Raw genomic sequence first — 18,624 nt, forward strand, 5'->3', positions numbered from 1 at the left:
GTGATAGGGGTCTGGAGAACAACACGCCTGACTTTGTCTGTTGCTTTCGCCTCCGTCTGAACTGGGCATGTGCGGCCAGGCAGGAGGCGTGGCTATCTCAGACTTAGTCTTATTGGGTACAAGGGACTTCAGGAAACCCAATCAAGTGGATTATCCATCATCATGCTGAGAAATGGCGTTCAGGTAAGACCAACGCCCCATTTATTTTACCTAAATAACAATGTATGCCTATTAACAGTAATACTGATTTATGTGATATGCTGTTAACTGACAAGAAATAATCTGTTTTTTTACATTTGTATAAATGGTATTCTTATTCACAGCACACACACACACACACACACACACACACACACAGAGAGAGAGAGAGAGAGAGAGAGAGAGAGAGAGAGAGAGAGAGAGAGGGAGAGAGAGAGAGATTTGTTTTGACTGTGGAACTGTAAAAAAAACTGTTTCTGGCTGAAATAGCCCATTTTAAGTTTTTTTCCTACAACTATAATGTTCAGAATAATATCACTTGAACAGCTTTTATTTTAAGGAACAGGTATGTTTGCACACTTACAGTAGGTCCTTTTCCTTCTGACAGTGATCTACTTCAGATGTGTTCTTTTTTTATTCCCATTTTATAATCCTGTTTTCCTTTACTTTATAAAATGAGATGTCCAAAGAGCTTCCTATAAATTATAATGGTAAACTATGTTCACCAGATTTATATTAGCTAAGATATGATAGAAAACTTGGTTTAAGAATTCAGGAAATCATTGCATGAAGCAACATAAGACAAAGATGCATTCAAATTTTAAACTTTCATGTCACAACAAATTATAGCTTGATTATCTGGTGTTTCATATCTGAACCATGCTTACATTCCCCTCACAATGAATACATTTTCCCCCAAATTATTTATTTTCTTGCAGATTTATGCAAATATACCAAATATATTATTTGTTAACTTAACTAAATTTCTAATAGCTTGGTGTATTATCCTAACAAAACATTTTGGGTACCGTTTCATTTTCTGTGAATGAGTTTTCAATTAGATGGTACAGTGTAAATAGACATCACTAGTACATACATACATAGTTTATGAAAAGCATAAAGTATCCAGCAAATTATAGTAATGCTTCGTATATATCTTGCAGTCCTGTATAATGTAAGATATATTTGATGGTCTTTGAGGAGTGTCTCAAAAATAATTTTGATTTTTTTTTTAAATTTACTAGCCACCACCAGGAAATGTCAAAATTCCTAACGTGCCCAATACACAACCTGCTATAATGAAACCAACTGAGGAACCACCTGCTTACACTCAAATTGCAAAGGTATATTTGGAATTATTTATAACAGAATCTCAGTGGTGAAAGTTAATGTTTTTATGCAGACCATTTTTACTGCTTATTTCCGCATTTATTTTTCCTTAGGAGCATGCCTTGGCCCAAGCTGAACTGCTTAAGCGACAGGAAGAATTAGAGCGAAAAGCAGCTGAACTAGACCGCAGGGAAAGAGAAATGCAGAGTCTCAATCAGCAGGGAGGTATGTTGATGTATCTTAAGACAGTGTGCTGTGGTGATCCCCAGAGCTGACATTGCAATGGAAGAAAATAAATTGGTGCTAGCAGTTTATTGTCTGAAATGTGTTAATCTTTGTTACGGTAGGTGGCAGCACCTAGCCAGTCTTGACTAATCACGAAAAAGCTAGAAAATGTCAATAATAATTCAGTAGAGACCATTAGGAAATTTCCGGACTGCAGGCCAGGCTTAGAAAGCAAAACTACCCTAAATCACTTTCACTCTAGTTGCCAATAAAACAGTGTTTCTCAACCTTGACAATTTTAAGGCATGTGGACTTCAACTCCCAGAATTCCACAGCCAGCATTGCTGGCTGTGGAATTCTAGGAGTTGAAGTCCACATGCCTTAAAATTGTCAAGGTTGAGAAACACTGCAATAAAACAACGTGGACCTGTCTGCATAGTCACCTGCAAGTGAACTGAGTTTGAGGAAGACTTCATCAGTTTTCTCCTAGAAGTGCAAGTAACAGATGACACTTTCAGACACTTGAGGCTAGATTACTCATGAGGAGATTGTTTTCTACCAATTTTAAACTATTGTTCTTCACCTGAATGGTTTCCCTGGGGGTAGAAATAATTGTCAAGAGAGACAAAAGAATTTCCTGACTTAAATAATTGGGGAAAGGCCATTGTTACAAAATGTTAAGCATTTAGCCACTTCAGTTTTAGTTTACTTAAGGAACTTACGTTCCTTCTTTAAATAGAATAGCTGTGAAAATGAGCAGTCAGTGAAGCAACCGTGCAGGCTGGTCCGTGATTAAATCTGTTGGTTGGTTTATTGATTGGTGTTTGTATTCCATTAATGCAAGGACTCCAAATGACTGTTGCAGGAAAGGTTGCCTAGCATTGCAATCTCAATTATATTCAACTCATTTTAATTGGAAGTTAAATGTATTGTAATGATTCTATCTAGGCACTGGAATTTTGTGTGTTTTAAAAAGTGAATTATTTTAATTAGTTTTTTTATTACATTGTTTTTACAATTAAGCGTACGTGGGGGTCTTTTTTCTCACCGAAGGCCAACATCACTTTCTGGGAGAACCTCTAGGAGATGAATACAAAGACATAGCAGGGCCACTGCTAGTAACATTTTTTTCCTCGCACCTACACTCATATGCAACACTAATTGTGACATAGGAGACTATTTTGGTGAGATTCACAGTGTGTGGAGAGAGTTAGCTCTTGTCTTTTGAGTTATGATTCCAACGCAGTAATTAGACTGAAAAAAGCTTCCATTGGCAGTGATGGCTTTTCTAAAAGGAAATTGCTGTGTAGAGTAGAAGCCACAGACTGGAGATTCCACCTACTTTATGTAAAGCCTCTTTTAATGAATGCAGTTCCAAGCGAAAATAAATAATGCCTGACTTCTGTTAATTCAGGGGCACAATATTTGTAGGATCTCAAAGCTTTTTTCAGCCAGTTACCTTTCTCTCTGGGAAATTAAGTGTGTGTTTGTTCGTATGTGCACATTGTTGTTGGAATGCAATCAGCTTAATCAGACAATCCATAAACTTTTCTTCAGAAATTATAAAATGAAAAATGTGAAGTGACCCTTAATGTGTACCAAAGCATTTGCCTTTTGCTCTTGTAGGAAGAAAGAATAATTGGCCTCCACTGCCAGGAAATTTCCCGGTGGGCCCTTGTTTTTACCAGGATTTCTCAGTAGACATCCCCGTGGAGTTCCAAAAAACAGTAAAGATTATGTACTATTTATGGATGTGTAAGTAAAACCTATGGAACATTTTTTAAAGTCTTGAATTATATTTAGGTAATGTTTCAATGACAGAATATTTTCATAAGCAGAAGTTATCAAAAATTAAGCTTGTGCAATTCAGTCAGCACTTTGCTACCTGTCTGGCATAACTTTTTATGAATATTCACATAGGGCCAGAAGACCTTGGAAGGGCCTGGAACTAATTGTACTTCATAGTTTCAAGGAATAGTTACATTGCAAAACCAAATTTGGATCGCCGGGACCAGAGATTTACTCTTCCGAGCTTTCAGACTCATACCGGAAGCCCATCTTCAGGGAACTTCTTTCTACTGGAATAAGTGCTTTGGGCTGTTCTGCGAGTTGTGTTTATGTGGTGCCTTCCTATTGGCTGATTGATGGCTGGCGATTGGCTATCATTTCCTTGTGCTGCCAAGTCCTCATCTCCTAAATATTTGATAAACTGGTAGTAAATCAGCACTCCTATTAATTGACAACAGGCCTGTTTCCCAGGCTTCAGTCATTTCCGTGGCTATCTTTGTACCTGCATGGCCAATGATCTTAGAGCTGCGAAATTAAATGTATGTCCTTGTTCATTGCCTTGAGGCTACCAATGAGTTTGGGTCTCCTCTCTGATTGCTCGCTTGTGTTCTTGCAATCTGGTGGTTAGCTTTCTCCCCGTTTGTCCTCCATAGTCAGAAGATGAAGCTCCAGCATGAGTCCGAAAGCTTGGGAAAGTAAATCTCTGGTCCCGGTGACCAACCCAAAATTGATTTTGCATTATTATCTTGGGACATGTATATTTCCTTTCATTGGTAATAGATATATTGTACAGGGATGCTTCAAAGAGCCTTAGTATTTGCAAAGGCCCATGAAGGATAGTGCCTCAGATATATCAACAGACACTGAAGATGTTACCTAGCCTGGTAACGAAATGTTCGGAAACCAACCCACAAGTTCGGAGAATGAACCTTCACCCTCATTTATATATTCTACTTAATTATTAAACCAGTGATCTGTCCAATTTGTTCCAGCAACAATATTTAAACATTTTCAAAAACTGCTATTAAAAACTGCTTTATAGGGTGGTTTGGTTCAAGCTAGCTTTGGGCAAATTGCTAGTTGCAGATGACAGTAATGGTGAGTGGTGGTGATAATAATTTCCCACCTGGTTTTTGTTTTCTCGATTATCTTGACATTCACTTTTCAAAGCCAGCCAATTGTAAAAATATTTAGTTATCTAAAACTAGTATTCCATTTATTTATAAATACTTGACTGGTGTATCCTGTCCAGTATTTCATCAAGATATAATTGGAGAACAATTGACTGTATATAGTTTTAATAAATTGTTGGGTATTTAGATGCACAAAATATATCTTACTAGGCAATTAGATAACATTTAAAACTGTTCAGTTTAACCAGTAAATAACTGATTTTGCCTAATTACCTGCTGAGAGAATAAAGTAAGGACTAGAAAAAGGAACTTCTTTAATATAGGCCAGGGGTAGGCAACCTCGGCTCTTTTATGACTCGTGGACTTCAACTCCCAGAATTCCTGAGCCAGCATGGCTCAGCTTGGAAACCTCTGCCTTTCCCCTCAGCATGGCTGGCTCAGGAATTCTGGGAGTTGAAGTCCACGAGTCATAAAAGAGCCAAGGTTGCCTACCCTTGATATAGCCTGCCAGTTATTAAACTACAACTCTTAGCAGTTTCACCCATCAGTAAGAGATGATGAAAATACAGTTTACCAATATTGTAAGCATACACTGTAGAATGTTTCTCATCCTTGATGTAGCATACTGCTACCATTGTAAGTAATAACTGATACACAAACTGTTCTGCTATTACAGTAAATTGTAGTAACCAGTGGGAGAAGAGCAGGCTGAGCTGGAAAATGGGGTTAAGTGTGTCATCACTTAGCGTCATTGCGTTGCCACAAGAGACCCAAGTCCAGCCCTCATGGATTCCATTGCCCTTATCAAGTGCCAATTTAGCTTTGACCGTTACTTGACTAGATTCTTGTATAGAGGTAGCCATAATAAACTCTTTGAACTCAATGAATGCTCCTGGTTATTTGTGCCTGATATTTTCAAGATTTTCCTTCTACAAATTTGAAATGTTTCATGCTGCATATGCAATATACTGTATGTGTCAAAGCCTAACCAGAATCCTATACCAACTTTGTACTTAATGTAGAATTCTACCACCAAGTTTTCTAAATTCGTATATGAAAACTTTCGTATTAAGTATATGTACAAATGATCACAATTTCTTTATGTAACTTAACTTTTTTATCTAATAAGAACTTGCAAATGATTTAAGCAGTATATAATTTGATATAACTAATTGTAGGGTATTGTGCTATTCCTGTATGTATTTACTGGCCCAGCTTTCAGATAATTAAATAGTATCTACAAAAAATTGTACATCCTATAATTATTGTAGAAACATCAGCTGCTACAGCAAGTACCGCTGCTTGCTTCTGTAGTTGGGAAATTTGGCAATATAAAGGGTTAATTTTTATTACAGAAGTAAAACCTTTACTGTATCATACTTTCACAAACACATAAATTGTTATAATCCAGGACTGGTATTGAAAGGGTCACTGAAAGGTTATTTCAGTCTAGTTTTTTTTCAAAATTATATAATTGGAATGATTGGGATTTTAATTGCTTAGAAAAAGACTTTTAATTTAATTTAAATAACATTTGCTATATTCCATTTAATTTATTTTGTGGAAAAGTATGATACTATTTGGCAATTATGAATAGATGCAGATTGGTTTGGAGGTTAATCATTTATAATCAAGATAATTACGGATAGTCCTTATCTTGCGACCACAATTGAATCCAAAATGTCCATTGCTGAGCAAGAAAATTGTTAAGTGAGTTTTGCCAAATTTTACGACCTTTCTTGCCACAGTTGTTAAGTGAATCACCGCAATTGTTAAATTAGTAACACAGTTCTTAAGCGAATCTAGCTTCCCCATTGACTTTACTTGTCAGAAGGTGGCAAAAGATGATCGCATGACTCAGGATTCTGCAACCGTCATAAATGTGAGCCAGTTGTCAAGCACCTGAATTTTGATCATGTGACCACAGGGATGCTGCAGTGGTCATAAATGTGAAAAATAGTCATAGGTCACTTTTTTCCGGTGCCGTTGCAACTTCGAACTGTCACTAAGTGAATGGTTGTAAGTCAGGACTATCTGTACTGAAAATCATTCTCATCGTCAGTATTGTTTTTAAAATAAAAGATTTCTATTTGATATTATTTACATATGCAGAGATTCTAAGCAGACACACTTTTTAAAATGCTGTATGCAAGAGCTCTTCCCCCTGAAAAACATAATTGAGTGATATGGAAGAATAAAAAGAGACAACAGTTAAGGGAATTGCCATGAAAAACCTACTACCCTAAGACAGAAAGATGAGTGGGAAAAGCATCCATAATTCTTTAAAATAATTTCTGAGGCTGATAAAAGCTGAGTATGTTACTATAGTACTTTCCTCTGAGGTAGGAAGTAATTGGCCATATTCTTCATCTGGCAACACGTGTATACTGTGGACCATAATGAATATAGAATACTGTAGTAGTGAATCCAGAATTTGATTCTTAGGGATGACTCCTTTCTATGAGTTTCTAATTTAATGAGCATTTCTGATACAGTAGAGATTGTTATCTCTTTCTACAGCTGCATCTGATCCCCTCCAAAAATTTCCTCCATAGAATTGGGGTAGGAACTATATTAGTAGGGAAAATAGAGGGGGGGGGGAATCTCACATCCTTCCAGTGTTGCTAACAATGTTTTGAACAGAACACCACTCAAAGCACCTGACTACTAAGTGACGAAAGTTTACATCCAACCCAGAGTATGCTTGGGGTACTGTATGCTGTTTGAGGTAGCATGTCAGATATTTCTGCTCCAACTTATTCCTTTATGTAAGGGTGAGAAACCCGTGGCCTTCCAGATATATCTGAATTGCAATATATCATAGTTTCATGAAGGGCTACAGATTTCCTTTCCTTTTGGAAAAGCAGGCTTTATCTCAGTATCTCATATCCAAGCTTCTGTGTCAACATTATGGATTTTCAAATTCCTCCTTCTGTCTGGATTTCCTATAAAGCATGTGAGCCTTATCTAAAATCACAGGATCCCCTAATAGTCTCCCATAAAGGATTAAGAGGTGGTATCATAGATATTCTTCTTCCCTTTCCATGCAACCCTTTGTTGATGATTCCTGGCTAATACATACCTTTTGAATAGTTGTTGGAAGAATGCTTAAAAATAAGTTTTTAACATAGAATTCTAAAAAAGATTCATTTAACTGATTACAATGACAAAATTCTGATTGATGAAGGTGGCTTATTCAGTTTGATATATTGCTCTGTTATTAGTTATAGAGATATAGAAGCTCAATTTTAACCTCTTCTCTTCTCTTTTCACAGTCCATGCTGTGACATTATTTCTTAATATTTTTGGATGTCTAGCCTGGTTTTGCCTTCAGCCCAGGGGAGGAGTAGACTTTGGACTGAGTATTCTCTGGTTCTTGCTTTTTACCCCATGTTCATTTGTCTGCTGGTATAGACCACTTTATGGAGCCTTCAGGTAAAATTATTATCTAAATTGTAATTTGTTACAAGGTATATAATATATATATATTTCAGTTAATTAAAAAAAGTAGTCCTCAAATTATGACCACAATTGAGCCCTTTACGACCTTTCTTGCCACAGCTGTTATGTGAATCACTCCAGTTCTTAAATTAGTAACACAATTGTTAAGTGAATCTTGCTTCCCCATTGACTTTCTTTGTCAAAAGGTTGCAAAAGATGATTACATGACCCTGGGACATTGCAGCTATCATAAATATGAGCCAGTTGCCAAGTGTCCAAATTTCGATTACGTGACTTTGGGATGTTGCAGTGGTCATAAGTGTGAAAAAAACAGAAGTCACTTTTTTCAGTGGCATTGTAACTTCAAATAGTCATTAAATGCATAGTTATAAGTCGAGGACTACCTGTACATTGACAAAAATATAGCTATCTAAAATATCATTTAACTCAGGTTTTACAAATTTAGTGTCAATATAAACTGAATAATATTGAAAATTGATTTTTTTGGTTTCTTTTGTACCATTTGGATGTACAGCTATTCCCCAAGTTATGACAATAATATATCCATTATGGTCATACATTATGACACATGTAAAGCAGATCATCACATGACCAACCCAATTTTATGACTCTTATTGTAGTACTTGTTAAGTGAATCCATTGTTTGCTATAGTGTGTTTTTGCCGAAAACTGGAAATAAACCCCAGGTTTTGGCAAAAACATTGTAAATTGTGATCACATGACTGCGGGATACCACAAATGCTGTAAATGTGTACCAACTGTCCAGCATCCGAAATGCCGCCATGGGGGGGGCTCAGAACTTTGGCATTGGGGTGGGGGTCTATCATAATTTCAAACAGTTGCTAAGCAGCGACTTGTAATTTGAGGATTACCTGTATTTGCTTAATCAGCAGTGTACTTGGAAGGGATCCCAAACTCCTCATAACAATGGTAGACTTGAAATAATACATGAAGTTGACACCATGCAGTTACCAGAAGGTGTCAGTTGGGCAGTGGTTGGTCTATCATGCTTCCTCACAAATCATTGTTGAGAACAATTTATCTTTTGAAGTAACTGGACTGGAGTATAATAATATAGTAGAGCATATAGGGAGAAGCTGTTCAAGACATAAAAGAACCTGTGCAGGATAATTGAGAATCTAAGCTGGTGTACCACTGAATTATATTTCCTCTAAAATATTCTTTTCATGCATTCCTCTAAAATCAAGTAATATTCTACTTTTCTTGGAATGCTAGCTGAGCAAGAAAATAGCAAAGGAAAAATAGCTAGTGGACTTTTTAATGAATAAATGACCATATAGTTTGAAATCTAGTTTCCTGTACTTCTTTTACAATATTGGTAAGCTTATTTTGTAGTTGCTTTGTTTGCTTTTTAACTACTGTGTTTTGCATGTGATGTTTAACTTTCTGGTAGTGTTTATTGTATTCAATTTGGTAAGAATGCTTCTGAAAGTTCCTATTTCCAGGGGATTTATACAGTCATAAAACAGAATTTATATACAAAATAGATGTTTGTTCTGTTAACCTGAGAGATATGACAGACTTGCTATTTTGCTTGGCAAGTATTATGAGAATATCTCATTTTTTTTCTTTCCTTCTCTTTCAGGAGCGATAGTTCTTTCAGGTTCTTTGTTTTCTTCTTTGTATACATTTGTCAATTTGCTGTGCATGTCCTTCAAGCTGTAGGATTCCAAGGTTGGGGGAACTGGTAAGTGTCCTGTTGTATTATTCTTCGGTAAATGTATGTAGTGAGAGCAATAGCTTGCCATATTTTTGCAAAGGCATTATAGCCCCATGAGAAACATTTCTTTTTAAAATATTTTAGAAAGTTAAACATCAGGTGTTTGCAATAATAAGGTATTGTCTGAATCAGTAGGCAAGTGGTGTCAGGAATCAGAGCATGCCAAGAAGTAGAGTGGGTGCCAGGCCAGGCCATTTGCTAGTCGCTGCTTACTTGGCAAGGAGGATGTCTGTTGAAAGAATAACACATGCCTGCTATCCTTGTCATATGTGCTGATGGAGGCTTCTCATTTGCCCAGGTATCAGAAACTGGAGAAAACTTCACTGGTGGGTAGGGGGTAAGGAAATACTTTAGTTCAATTTTGCATGGAGCCTAGTTCTCATAGCAGTCCAAAAGAAGCCTTTACCGCAGTTTAAATTGTACCTTCTTGTGCAGACGTGGGCGACCATTGGCCAAATATTGTTGAACCACAGTTTCCAACAATCCTAATTCCAGTATGTTGAATTGAGACTGATAGGAGCTGTTCAACATTTTGAAGGTGACATGTTCGTTTAGCTTACTGATTTCTGCCTATCTCCCAGTCTTAATTCAAATTCATTCTGCCTGGATTGCAGTAATTGTTCTATCCTTTTTTTCTTTATATATCTAATTTGGTCCATATATTATAGTTTTGCTACAGCAAGCTGAATGCTGGAATAATATTACAAGAATAGCTCTCTTAACCTATGCTCATATTTTTAAGTGAAAATGTGGCCTATTGGAGTAATAAAAAAGGAGAATATGTCTGTATAATTTTATTGTGTGTATGGCCAATCTAGGCTTCATTAACATCCTAGAATCTGAAAAAAACCCAGATCCGTAAAGCCTCAACATTAATTAAAAGCTAAACAGACAAATTAATTGTTTTAGAATTTTAAACCACCCGGTTACTTGGTTGAGTTGGACGGCTATAGTAATTGACTGGCTGGCTGGCTGGCTGAATGTATGAATGAAGCAAGCCAAGAGTATAAGAGACATCCTTATCTTGGGGAGACTGGACCTTTGGGCAATTGTCATTATTTCACAAAAGGGACCTGGAGCAAGTTTACTCTGCCAGATCTCATGGGATAAGCAGAAACATTGAAGACAGGTGGTTATATAAGTACTCTGACCGTGTGCAATGCAGGCTTTATTTGAATTGCACCAAGAATCCTACTTGCGTCAGTGCAACTCTTGTACCAGTGGTGATATGCAAGTGTACTATGATGCATCCAAAACTGCATGTGTAATTGCATTCTGGACCAACTGTAGCTTCCAAAACCAAAACTGCAGCTTTCCAAAAACTCTTCAAGGGCTGCTCCATGCAGAGCATCTTTCAATATTCCATTGGGAAGCAACTAAGGCATATGTGATCATGAGCAGAGCTTCCTAATCTAGGAACAAGCGGAAACTGGCACACAGTATGAATTTATGAAAAAGCTCTCTTGTCAAGATATTCCCGGCTTCTTTAGTAGGAGCCATGTTTCCAGGTCCCCCCCCCCAATGAACATCAACTTTCTCTGCGACAGTACTACCTAAATAGTATAACTCTAAAGCAGAATCTTTCCCCTACTGATAAACCTTTTATTTGTCGATATTCATAATTGGAACAATTACCGTACATTATTTGGCATGTAAGAATGTCTGAAGCAGAATTTGTATGGCAAATTTACTACTTCATGGAAAGATGACTTTGAAGATAGCATTTAAAATGTTCTGATTTCAGAAGCAATAAAGCTAACAGATTCTTCATAGTTGCTGTTTTTCTTACTAACCACTGTTTTGGTCAAATTTTAACTATATCACATGCTGTAAATAATTGAGCTTTGTTTCCTATCCATAGGCATATGGTTGATTTTCTTTTTAAATAAAAGTTCAAGAATTCTTCCTTATGGCATAAAATATTACATAATTAATGGTCCACATTTTCAAGCAGTATCTAAGTCAGGAAAGGAAAGCTTAACTGAGTAGTTGTGTAATTTAAATAGCAACTTTCAATATGCTTGTATGAGATGTATTTTATTAAATGTAATTCTGGTTGAATATAACAAAGACAATTTACAAAATTCAGTAAGATGGTAAAAGAATTCAGGACTGCTTATTGTCTTCCCACCCATCCCAAAAAATTAATAATCTGAAGTATTTGTGTTTTCAATTCTTTTAGGAGTGGGTTTTTAAAATATGTTTTAAGAACTTCCTCTGTAATCCATAAGAAGAAATGATATTTTCCTATAAAACATAGTGTTGGAGGGAAAAATAGCCATACTTCTTTAAAGACTGTTATAGATGTGTTTTTAAGAGCTCTCTGTATTTTCTTTAGTGGATGGATTTCATCTCTCACTGGACTTAACCAGAGTGTTCCAGTAGGCATTATGATGATAGCCATAGCAGCACTTTTTACAGCTTCTGTGGTCATCTCACTAATTATGTTTAAAAAGGTAAGTATTTTTTCCATCCAGAAAAAATGGAATTCTTTAAACATGTTTTAATCAACCCAACTGATTATAGTTATAAAAATAAATAACTATAATCAGTTGGGTTGACAAAATTCTTTCTTGATACTATTCACATTTGGTTTACCATTTTTAGAAATAAAATGAAATAAATTTCTTTCATTGTTAAATTTAAAATAACATAATAGCAAATTAGTTTGATTTAGAGGATGTTTGGTTTTAAGATCTCTTGTGAAGAGAACCCATTATGAACATAGGAATTTTTTTCAAAAGATTACGTACAACAACAAAAAATACTTTTGTTCTTTCCTGCAGTATCTCTCAAAAATTATGCATTTTAATATTTAGAAACTAGATGCATCACATTCAATTTTAAAAACATGAACTCTTGCCATAAGAATTTTCTTATCCATCTTCTCTCTGTAGTCTTCCATCATTCTGGTCAGGATTATGGATTTCTTCAGTTCCACATGCTTTTATTTACTGTTTTAAAACATGATAAATGGAAAAATATAAACAAACGTTTAATTGAAGAAATAATTGAAGTAGTTAGCGTACATGTGAGAACAAATAGACGAGGAAAGAAATAACAGAATATGATAACAATATCACATTTCATTCGGAGGATGAAATACCCTTGGCAATACTCAAAAGGGTATTAAATCATAAACTTTCTGAGGAATGTTAAGACCACAAAAATGGACATATGAATAAGGTAAGCAACATATATGTCTGATTCTTATTTCAAGTATATATGCACATAAACAGCTGCTATGGTAATTAGCAGTTTACTCAAAGTCAAGGAGATAACAGCAGACAACAAATGAAAACAAAAACAGAGTCTCTGAAAAGGGCTTACCTAAACAGTGGCTTTTAACAGCAGCACGCAAAAGACTAGTCCAGTGGTGGCGAACCTATGGCACGGGTGCCAGAGGCGGCACTCAGAGCCCTCTATGTGGGCACGCGCGCCGTCACCCCAGTCCTAGGCCTTCAGCTGGGTTTTATAAAACCTTTTCGCTTTAGGCCTCCACCGCCGTGTGCCAAAAAAAAAAAGGTTCAATCAATCAGTCAATTTCAACTTCTCGTGGGGAAAAAAAAGATCTTGCAAAGTTGGAATTGATTGATTGAACTTTTTAGTCCCACCCAGTCTGCTGTTACCACCGCAGCCATGCCCACCCAATGGGCCACGCCCACCCAGCACTCAATGATGAATAAGTGGGTTTTGGGTTGCAGTTTGGGCACTCGGTCTCTAAAAGGTTCGCCATCACTGGACTAGTCAAAATTCGGTCCAAGTTTTTAAGAGCCAAATCAGGGGTTGTCAGCTAGGCCAGACGCCAGAATTTCTCAGAGTCCAAGTGAACCTTGCGCAAGAGCCAGAGATCAAATACTGGTAGTTGATTCCAATGAACAAAAATGGGTCAGGTCTGTCTCTTAAATCAGGCCGCAGCCAGCTGTCTTTAATCAAAAGTTTTACTCACTTGCTTGGCAAGGAGCCTCATAGAATAACTCTGCTCTGCTCTGTATTCTATTCACTGTGCGTGGGGCTGAGTAGTCTTGGATCATTGTAATCTGGCTGTTCTATCTGTGGTGCCTGTGTTTGATCAACCTCAGGTAATTCTTGGCTCTGTGTCTCCTGAGGCTGAATTTCACAGGTTCTGCTGGAGCCTTTTCCTCTGCGTCTGAGTCATCTGAGTTCTGGCCCTTAATAATATATACTATATTACTTTAATGTTCAGAGGCTGGTAAACAGAAATTGTCCTTTGACAATTGTCCTCAAATTGTTCTCAAATAGATTCCGTTTCCATTTTTTCAACTGTTATAATCAGTGTCATTGAAATATTGTGTGGCCTTTTTTATTTGACCACTAGGGGTCATAGTTTCTGCTTACAACTAGACTACCTTCTGTCATAGTGCAATAGGCATGCCAGGAAAAAGAAAAAGAAAAAACTTATTCCTGTGACTTGAAATATCAACAATATTTTAACTAGCTAAAGCACCTCCCTTAAAATAAATTGGATCTAAAAAATTATTGGGGAATACTTTTCTCTTTGTCAAATACTGACTTCAAGCACTAATCTGTTAACTTCAGCCAGCATGTTCAAGGAATTGTTGGTAACTTAGAAGAGATTTTTAAACGCGTGAAAAGTTTTTATTTGATTTTAGTCTATTATAATTAATAGTTGTTGGGCTAAAACAGTTTTCATAATTCATGGAAAAATACTATTGTAATCTCATTTTTATTGCTTATAGTGCAATTCTTTTTTTATTTGTATAAATTTTATTAGTTTTTATAAGGTTAGGATTAAGGTGGGGTCAGGGTTGGGGTTAGAGTTAAGTAGTTCTGCTTTCTCCCTGTTGAGTTCTGCTTTCTCTCTGTTGCATCCTATTGAATATTTTTTTACCATTCCTTGAACTGGATACTCTAAAGTAGTGGCCCCCAAAACCTTTGGGCACCAGGAACTGGTTCCGTGGAGAAAGGTTTTTCTGCAGACTGGAGGGGGTGTGATTTCGCATGCTGCCTGCATCCCATGCTGTGGACTGGTGGAGTCCATGGACCAGGGGCTGGGGACCCTTGCTCTAAAGTTATAGGTTATTAGAAATATTTTTGTGCTCTTAAATTCAGCAGGAGGTCCATTCTTCCTCAAAGATACCACAAGGGTATCATTCTAGTCTGGCTTTCCAACTTAGCTCTATGCATATCAAATACTTATTTCTATCAAAAGATTTCAGTTAAATTTCGCTTCGTATTTGGTGAATTTTTTTCAAGGTTTCTCAGCTCCATGTATTTGTTCAGCAGGCAGAACTTATTAGGCCCATTACCAGTTTCTTACTTATAATATTCATCCTGTTTGATTTATCATGATGATCTAAAAGAGCCATATAGGATATTTCTTTGAACCATAATAACTTCTATCCATGAAAATCAGTGTTCATAAATGTCTAATATACTGCTGTTGACATATATGCTAAGAAATCAATTTTATTTATTTGGCTTTACTTAGGATATAGGGCGACTCAGTGGCTTAAAAGGTCTGTGCTCCGGCAGTTTGAGTCCTACCACTGCGTGACGGACTGAGCTCCTGTCACTTGCCCCAGCTCCTGCCAACCTAGCAGTTCGAAAGCATATAAATGCAAGTAGATAAATAGGTACCACTTTGGTGGGAAAGTAACAACACTTCGTGTTTTGCCATATGCTCTGCGGCTTGATGTCACGCTGACCATATGACCTCGGAAACACCTTTGGACAGTGCTGGCTCAATGGCCTAGAAACAGAGATGACCACCACCCTCTAGCAGAATAAAACACACAGGGATTTCTTTATCTTTACCTTAGTTAGGATGCAATTATATATAATGGTGTTTATAACAAGTCACAGTGGTGTCAAAATGATGAATATATGTTGTAACATTTTTAAGCAAATAATGCTTATGTTTTGTAAAAAGTAAAAACATTGGACAAAGAAGAAAAATCAAGAGTTTGCAATGTCTGCAAATATTGTAGGCCATCTCAAAGTCTGTCCCATGACTGAAAGTGGTGGCTAAATTCAGCATTTTCCTTTTAATTGGGGCCTAAAACGTTTGGTTAAATTATGTATAATGGGTACGTCTTGAATCATGCCTTAAATCTTCTCTTTGGCCTTCTTTATAGGTACATGGTTTATACCGTACAACTGGAGCAAGTTTTGAGAAGGCCCAACAAGAATTTGCAACGGGTGTGATGACCAACAAAACTGTACAAACTGCTGCAGCAAATGCTGCCTCAACAGCAGCAACCAGTGCTGCTCAAAATGCTTTCAAGGGTAATCAAATATAGACAAAAGAAATGAAACACATTACAAAATTCTGGCTGTACTTTATTTTTCAGTCCCTAAAGACTTATGTTTAAAATGCACACAGCATGTATGTCTTTTCAGCTGTGCATGGGCTAAGACAGAAAAATATCATTTCATTCCTTTTAGAATTTTTTAATGAGAAGTTCTTCCTAGCTACTCTATTACCTTACAATAGTTATTTTTTTCTCCATATTTTTGGAGGTACATGATATTTGATGAAAATTAAAACAGTAGCTTTAAAATTCATACTACAAGTTTAGCTTCTAAGATAAGCAAACATTTTTGTTTTTCCATGGTGTGTCGCTCTCCGTGGAACTGTTCCTCCTGACTTGAGAAAAGCACTTTGAATTAATCCTGTTCATAACACTTTGCTTCCCTGTTTTCGTAAGAAACAAAAGCTGACAATTTTGAACATTAACTTTTAGCTGCTGCTTTGTAGCTCCAGCAGCTGATGAAGGACAGACGTAAGCTTAAAATAAGTATGATAGATAATGTAAATTCTTTTTTTAGGAGAATAGATTTTTTTAATACTTGGAGTCTGCATGAAAAAAATTTGACCATGCTGCACTAGTGTTCTGGTCCAGAAATTGTCTATCAGTCTGGTTATAGTATTTGTTAAGATCTGTTTTCATGGTGTATATAGTGTTCTAACTAGATATCTTGGAGCACAGATATCTTCATCCAAGTAATGCAACATGAAGTGAAAAGAATTATGTTTTAACTGAGGCAGAGTTATATTTGTTCTTTTTGATTTCACTATTCATGACTAGGAAGCACATATTTCTAAACAGAATCTGTTTAGCAATATTTAAAACACTAATAATAGCTAGTCCATTCTGACTTGTGTTAAATTGTAGTGGAATTTATTTTGTGCTTCAGAATTTTGACATTTTTAAAGTGTGCATTTGTGTTTAATGCTATTATATCATTAGTCTTGTCAGTCACTCTGTTTAGTATTTGTATAAACATCTGAATATTCAGTAACTTATTTAAATTTTTAACATTACTATAGACCCTAATTAGGCTTTTAAACATTGATAATTATGTACTTGAATTCTTTTAACATACTTCAGCCTTCATATAAGATTTAATCTGAATAAGTGCATTTTATTAAATGCAAATTGAAGATACACTTTATCTCAATTAGTTTAGTGTGGTGCTATATGACAGCTTTTTCTTATTTTAATTCTTCATATTCTAAGACTTAATTACCTCTTCAGGTCACTGTTTCCTTTTTGAGTTTCTAAATTCTAGGTGTTAATATATGATAATTTGAAACATACTATGGATTAACCACTTGAATGGTATTACATTCCTGTCATTAAGAGATTTTTATTTTTCTATTGGGTAACATACTATAGTGGTGAATTTGATTTTCTTGAATTCTGACATAACATTAATTTAAAAAAAATAATAATTCATCATGTTCTAAATTTCCCCACCTGGAGTGTAAACATGTCATCTTTAACATGTTCCGTAGACCCTAGAATCCTAGGTTGTAATGTTTAGAGAGGACCTTAGATGGTATCTGATCCACACTTTCTCAACCTTGGCAATTTTAAGATGTGTGGGCTTCGTGACTGGCTGGGAATTTTGTAGCATCCTAACAAATGGCTATCCTGGCTCTGAATATGCAGGGAAGAGTCCACCACTTCCCTCTGAGATGAAAAAACGGAGCTTTGGAACGCGCTCTGGCTCCAAATAGCTGTCTGGGGCCTGCACTCTCCTTCTGCCCCCCCCCCCCCCCGGAGCTGCAGCCGCAAGCTCCGATCACGAAGAAAGGCTGGAAAGAGGTAATCGGCCTTCCAAACACGCACCAGCTGCAAACGGCCGTTTTTAGCCTTTGCGCGTGTCCGGAGGCTTTTCCAGGCGATGGGGAACTGTGGAGGGCTGAGGGGCAGCACTGAGCCCAGTGCTGTCCAAGAGGAGAAGGAGGGCTGTGTTACAGAGGGGAAGCAAGTCCCCTCAGCCTCAAGCCTTTATGGTTGGAAGTGGGGGGGAGGGGGAGGAACAAAAGCCTCCATTCCTAGTTAAAGGTAAACAGTTCTTCAGCCAACTGAGAGGAAAAAATACAGTGCTGAATACAGCACTGTCTCAGAAGACTGAAGAGAATAGAGAATAAAGAATCCACCAATGGAAACTGTACCTGCCTAAGAGCCAACCTGCTATGTCTGTCTTGGGCAAGATCAAGTCGAGACTGGGACACTCTAGCCCAGGACAGGCGTTGCAACTTTGGCTGACTTGATCTGATTGGGCAGGAACACAGTCTAAACCTATTGGTGGATTCTCCATCTCCAGTGCTGGAGAACTATCATGTCTTTTCTCCTCCAGTGTTAACCTTTATTTATTTATTTATTTATTTATTATTTACATTTGTATCCCGCCCTTCTCCTTGCGGACTCAGGGCGGCTGACAATTGGATAAAATACTAACATGTTGTACCTAATTAAAATTTAATTAAAACAAAATATTTAAATATGTCGAATTAAAAGTAATTAAAACCCCTTTAAAATCCCTTAGGCCAGTCCCGCTAGCTGGAACAACCACGTCTTGAGGGCGCGGCGGAAGGAAGGGAGATCAGGGATCACCCTGATCTCTGGGGGCAGTTCGTTCCAGAGGGTGGGAGCTCCCACGGAGAAGGCCCTCCCCCTTGGGGTCGCCAGC

General features: G+C 37.0%; 1 protein-coding gene across 1 annotated transcript in view; it reads left to right on the top strand.

Moving 5' to 3' along the window:
* SCAMP1 (secretory carrier membrane protein 1) overlaps positions 1-17,300 on the top strand; it is a 32,770-nt gene extending 15,470 nt beyond the window's left edge. Inside the window, exons 3-9 of the mRNA XM_015812696.1 lie at positions 1,224-1,322; positions 1,422-1,533; positions 3,160-3,288; positions 7,730-7,889; positions 9,523-9,624; positions 11,996-12,113; positions 15,777-17,300. Of these exons, the coding sequence (XP_015668182.1) occupies positions 1,224-1,322; positions 1,422-1,533; positions 3,160-3,288; positions 7,730-7,889; positions 9,523-9,624; positions 11,996-12,113; positions 15,777-15,941 (885 nt within the window). The 3' untranslated portion in view covers positions 15,942-17,300. The remainder of the gene's footprint in view (positions 1-1,223; positions 1,323-1,421; positions 1,534-3,159; positions 3,289-7,729; positions 7,890-9,522; positions 9,625-11,995; positions 12,114-15,776) is intronic.
* Positions 17,301-18,624: the final 1,324 nt, after the last annotated feature.

Source organism: Protobothrops mucrosquamatus, unplaced genomic scaffold (assembly GCF_001527695.2).
Source record: "Protobothrops mucrosquamatus isolate PMUCROS unplaced genomic scaffold, P.Mucros_1.0 scaffold107, whole genome shotgun sequence".
NCBI lineage: Eukaryota > Metazoa > Chordata > Lepidosauria > Squamata > Viperidae > Protobothrops > Protobothrops mucrosquamatus.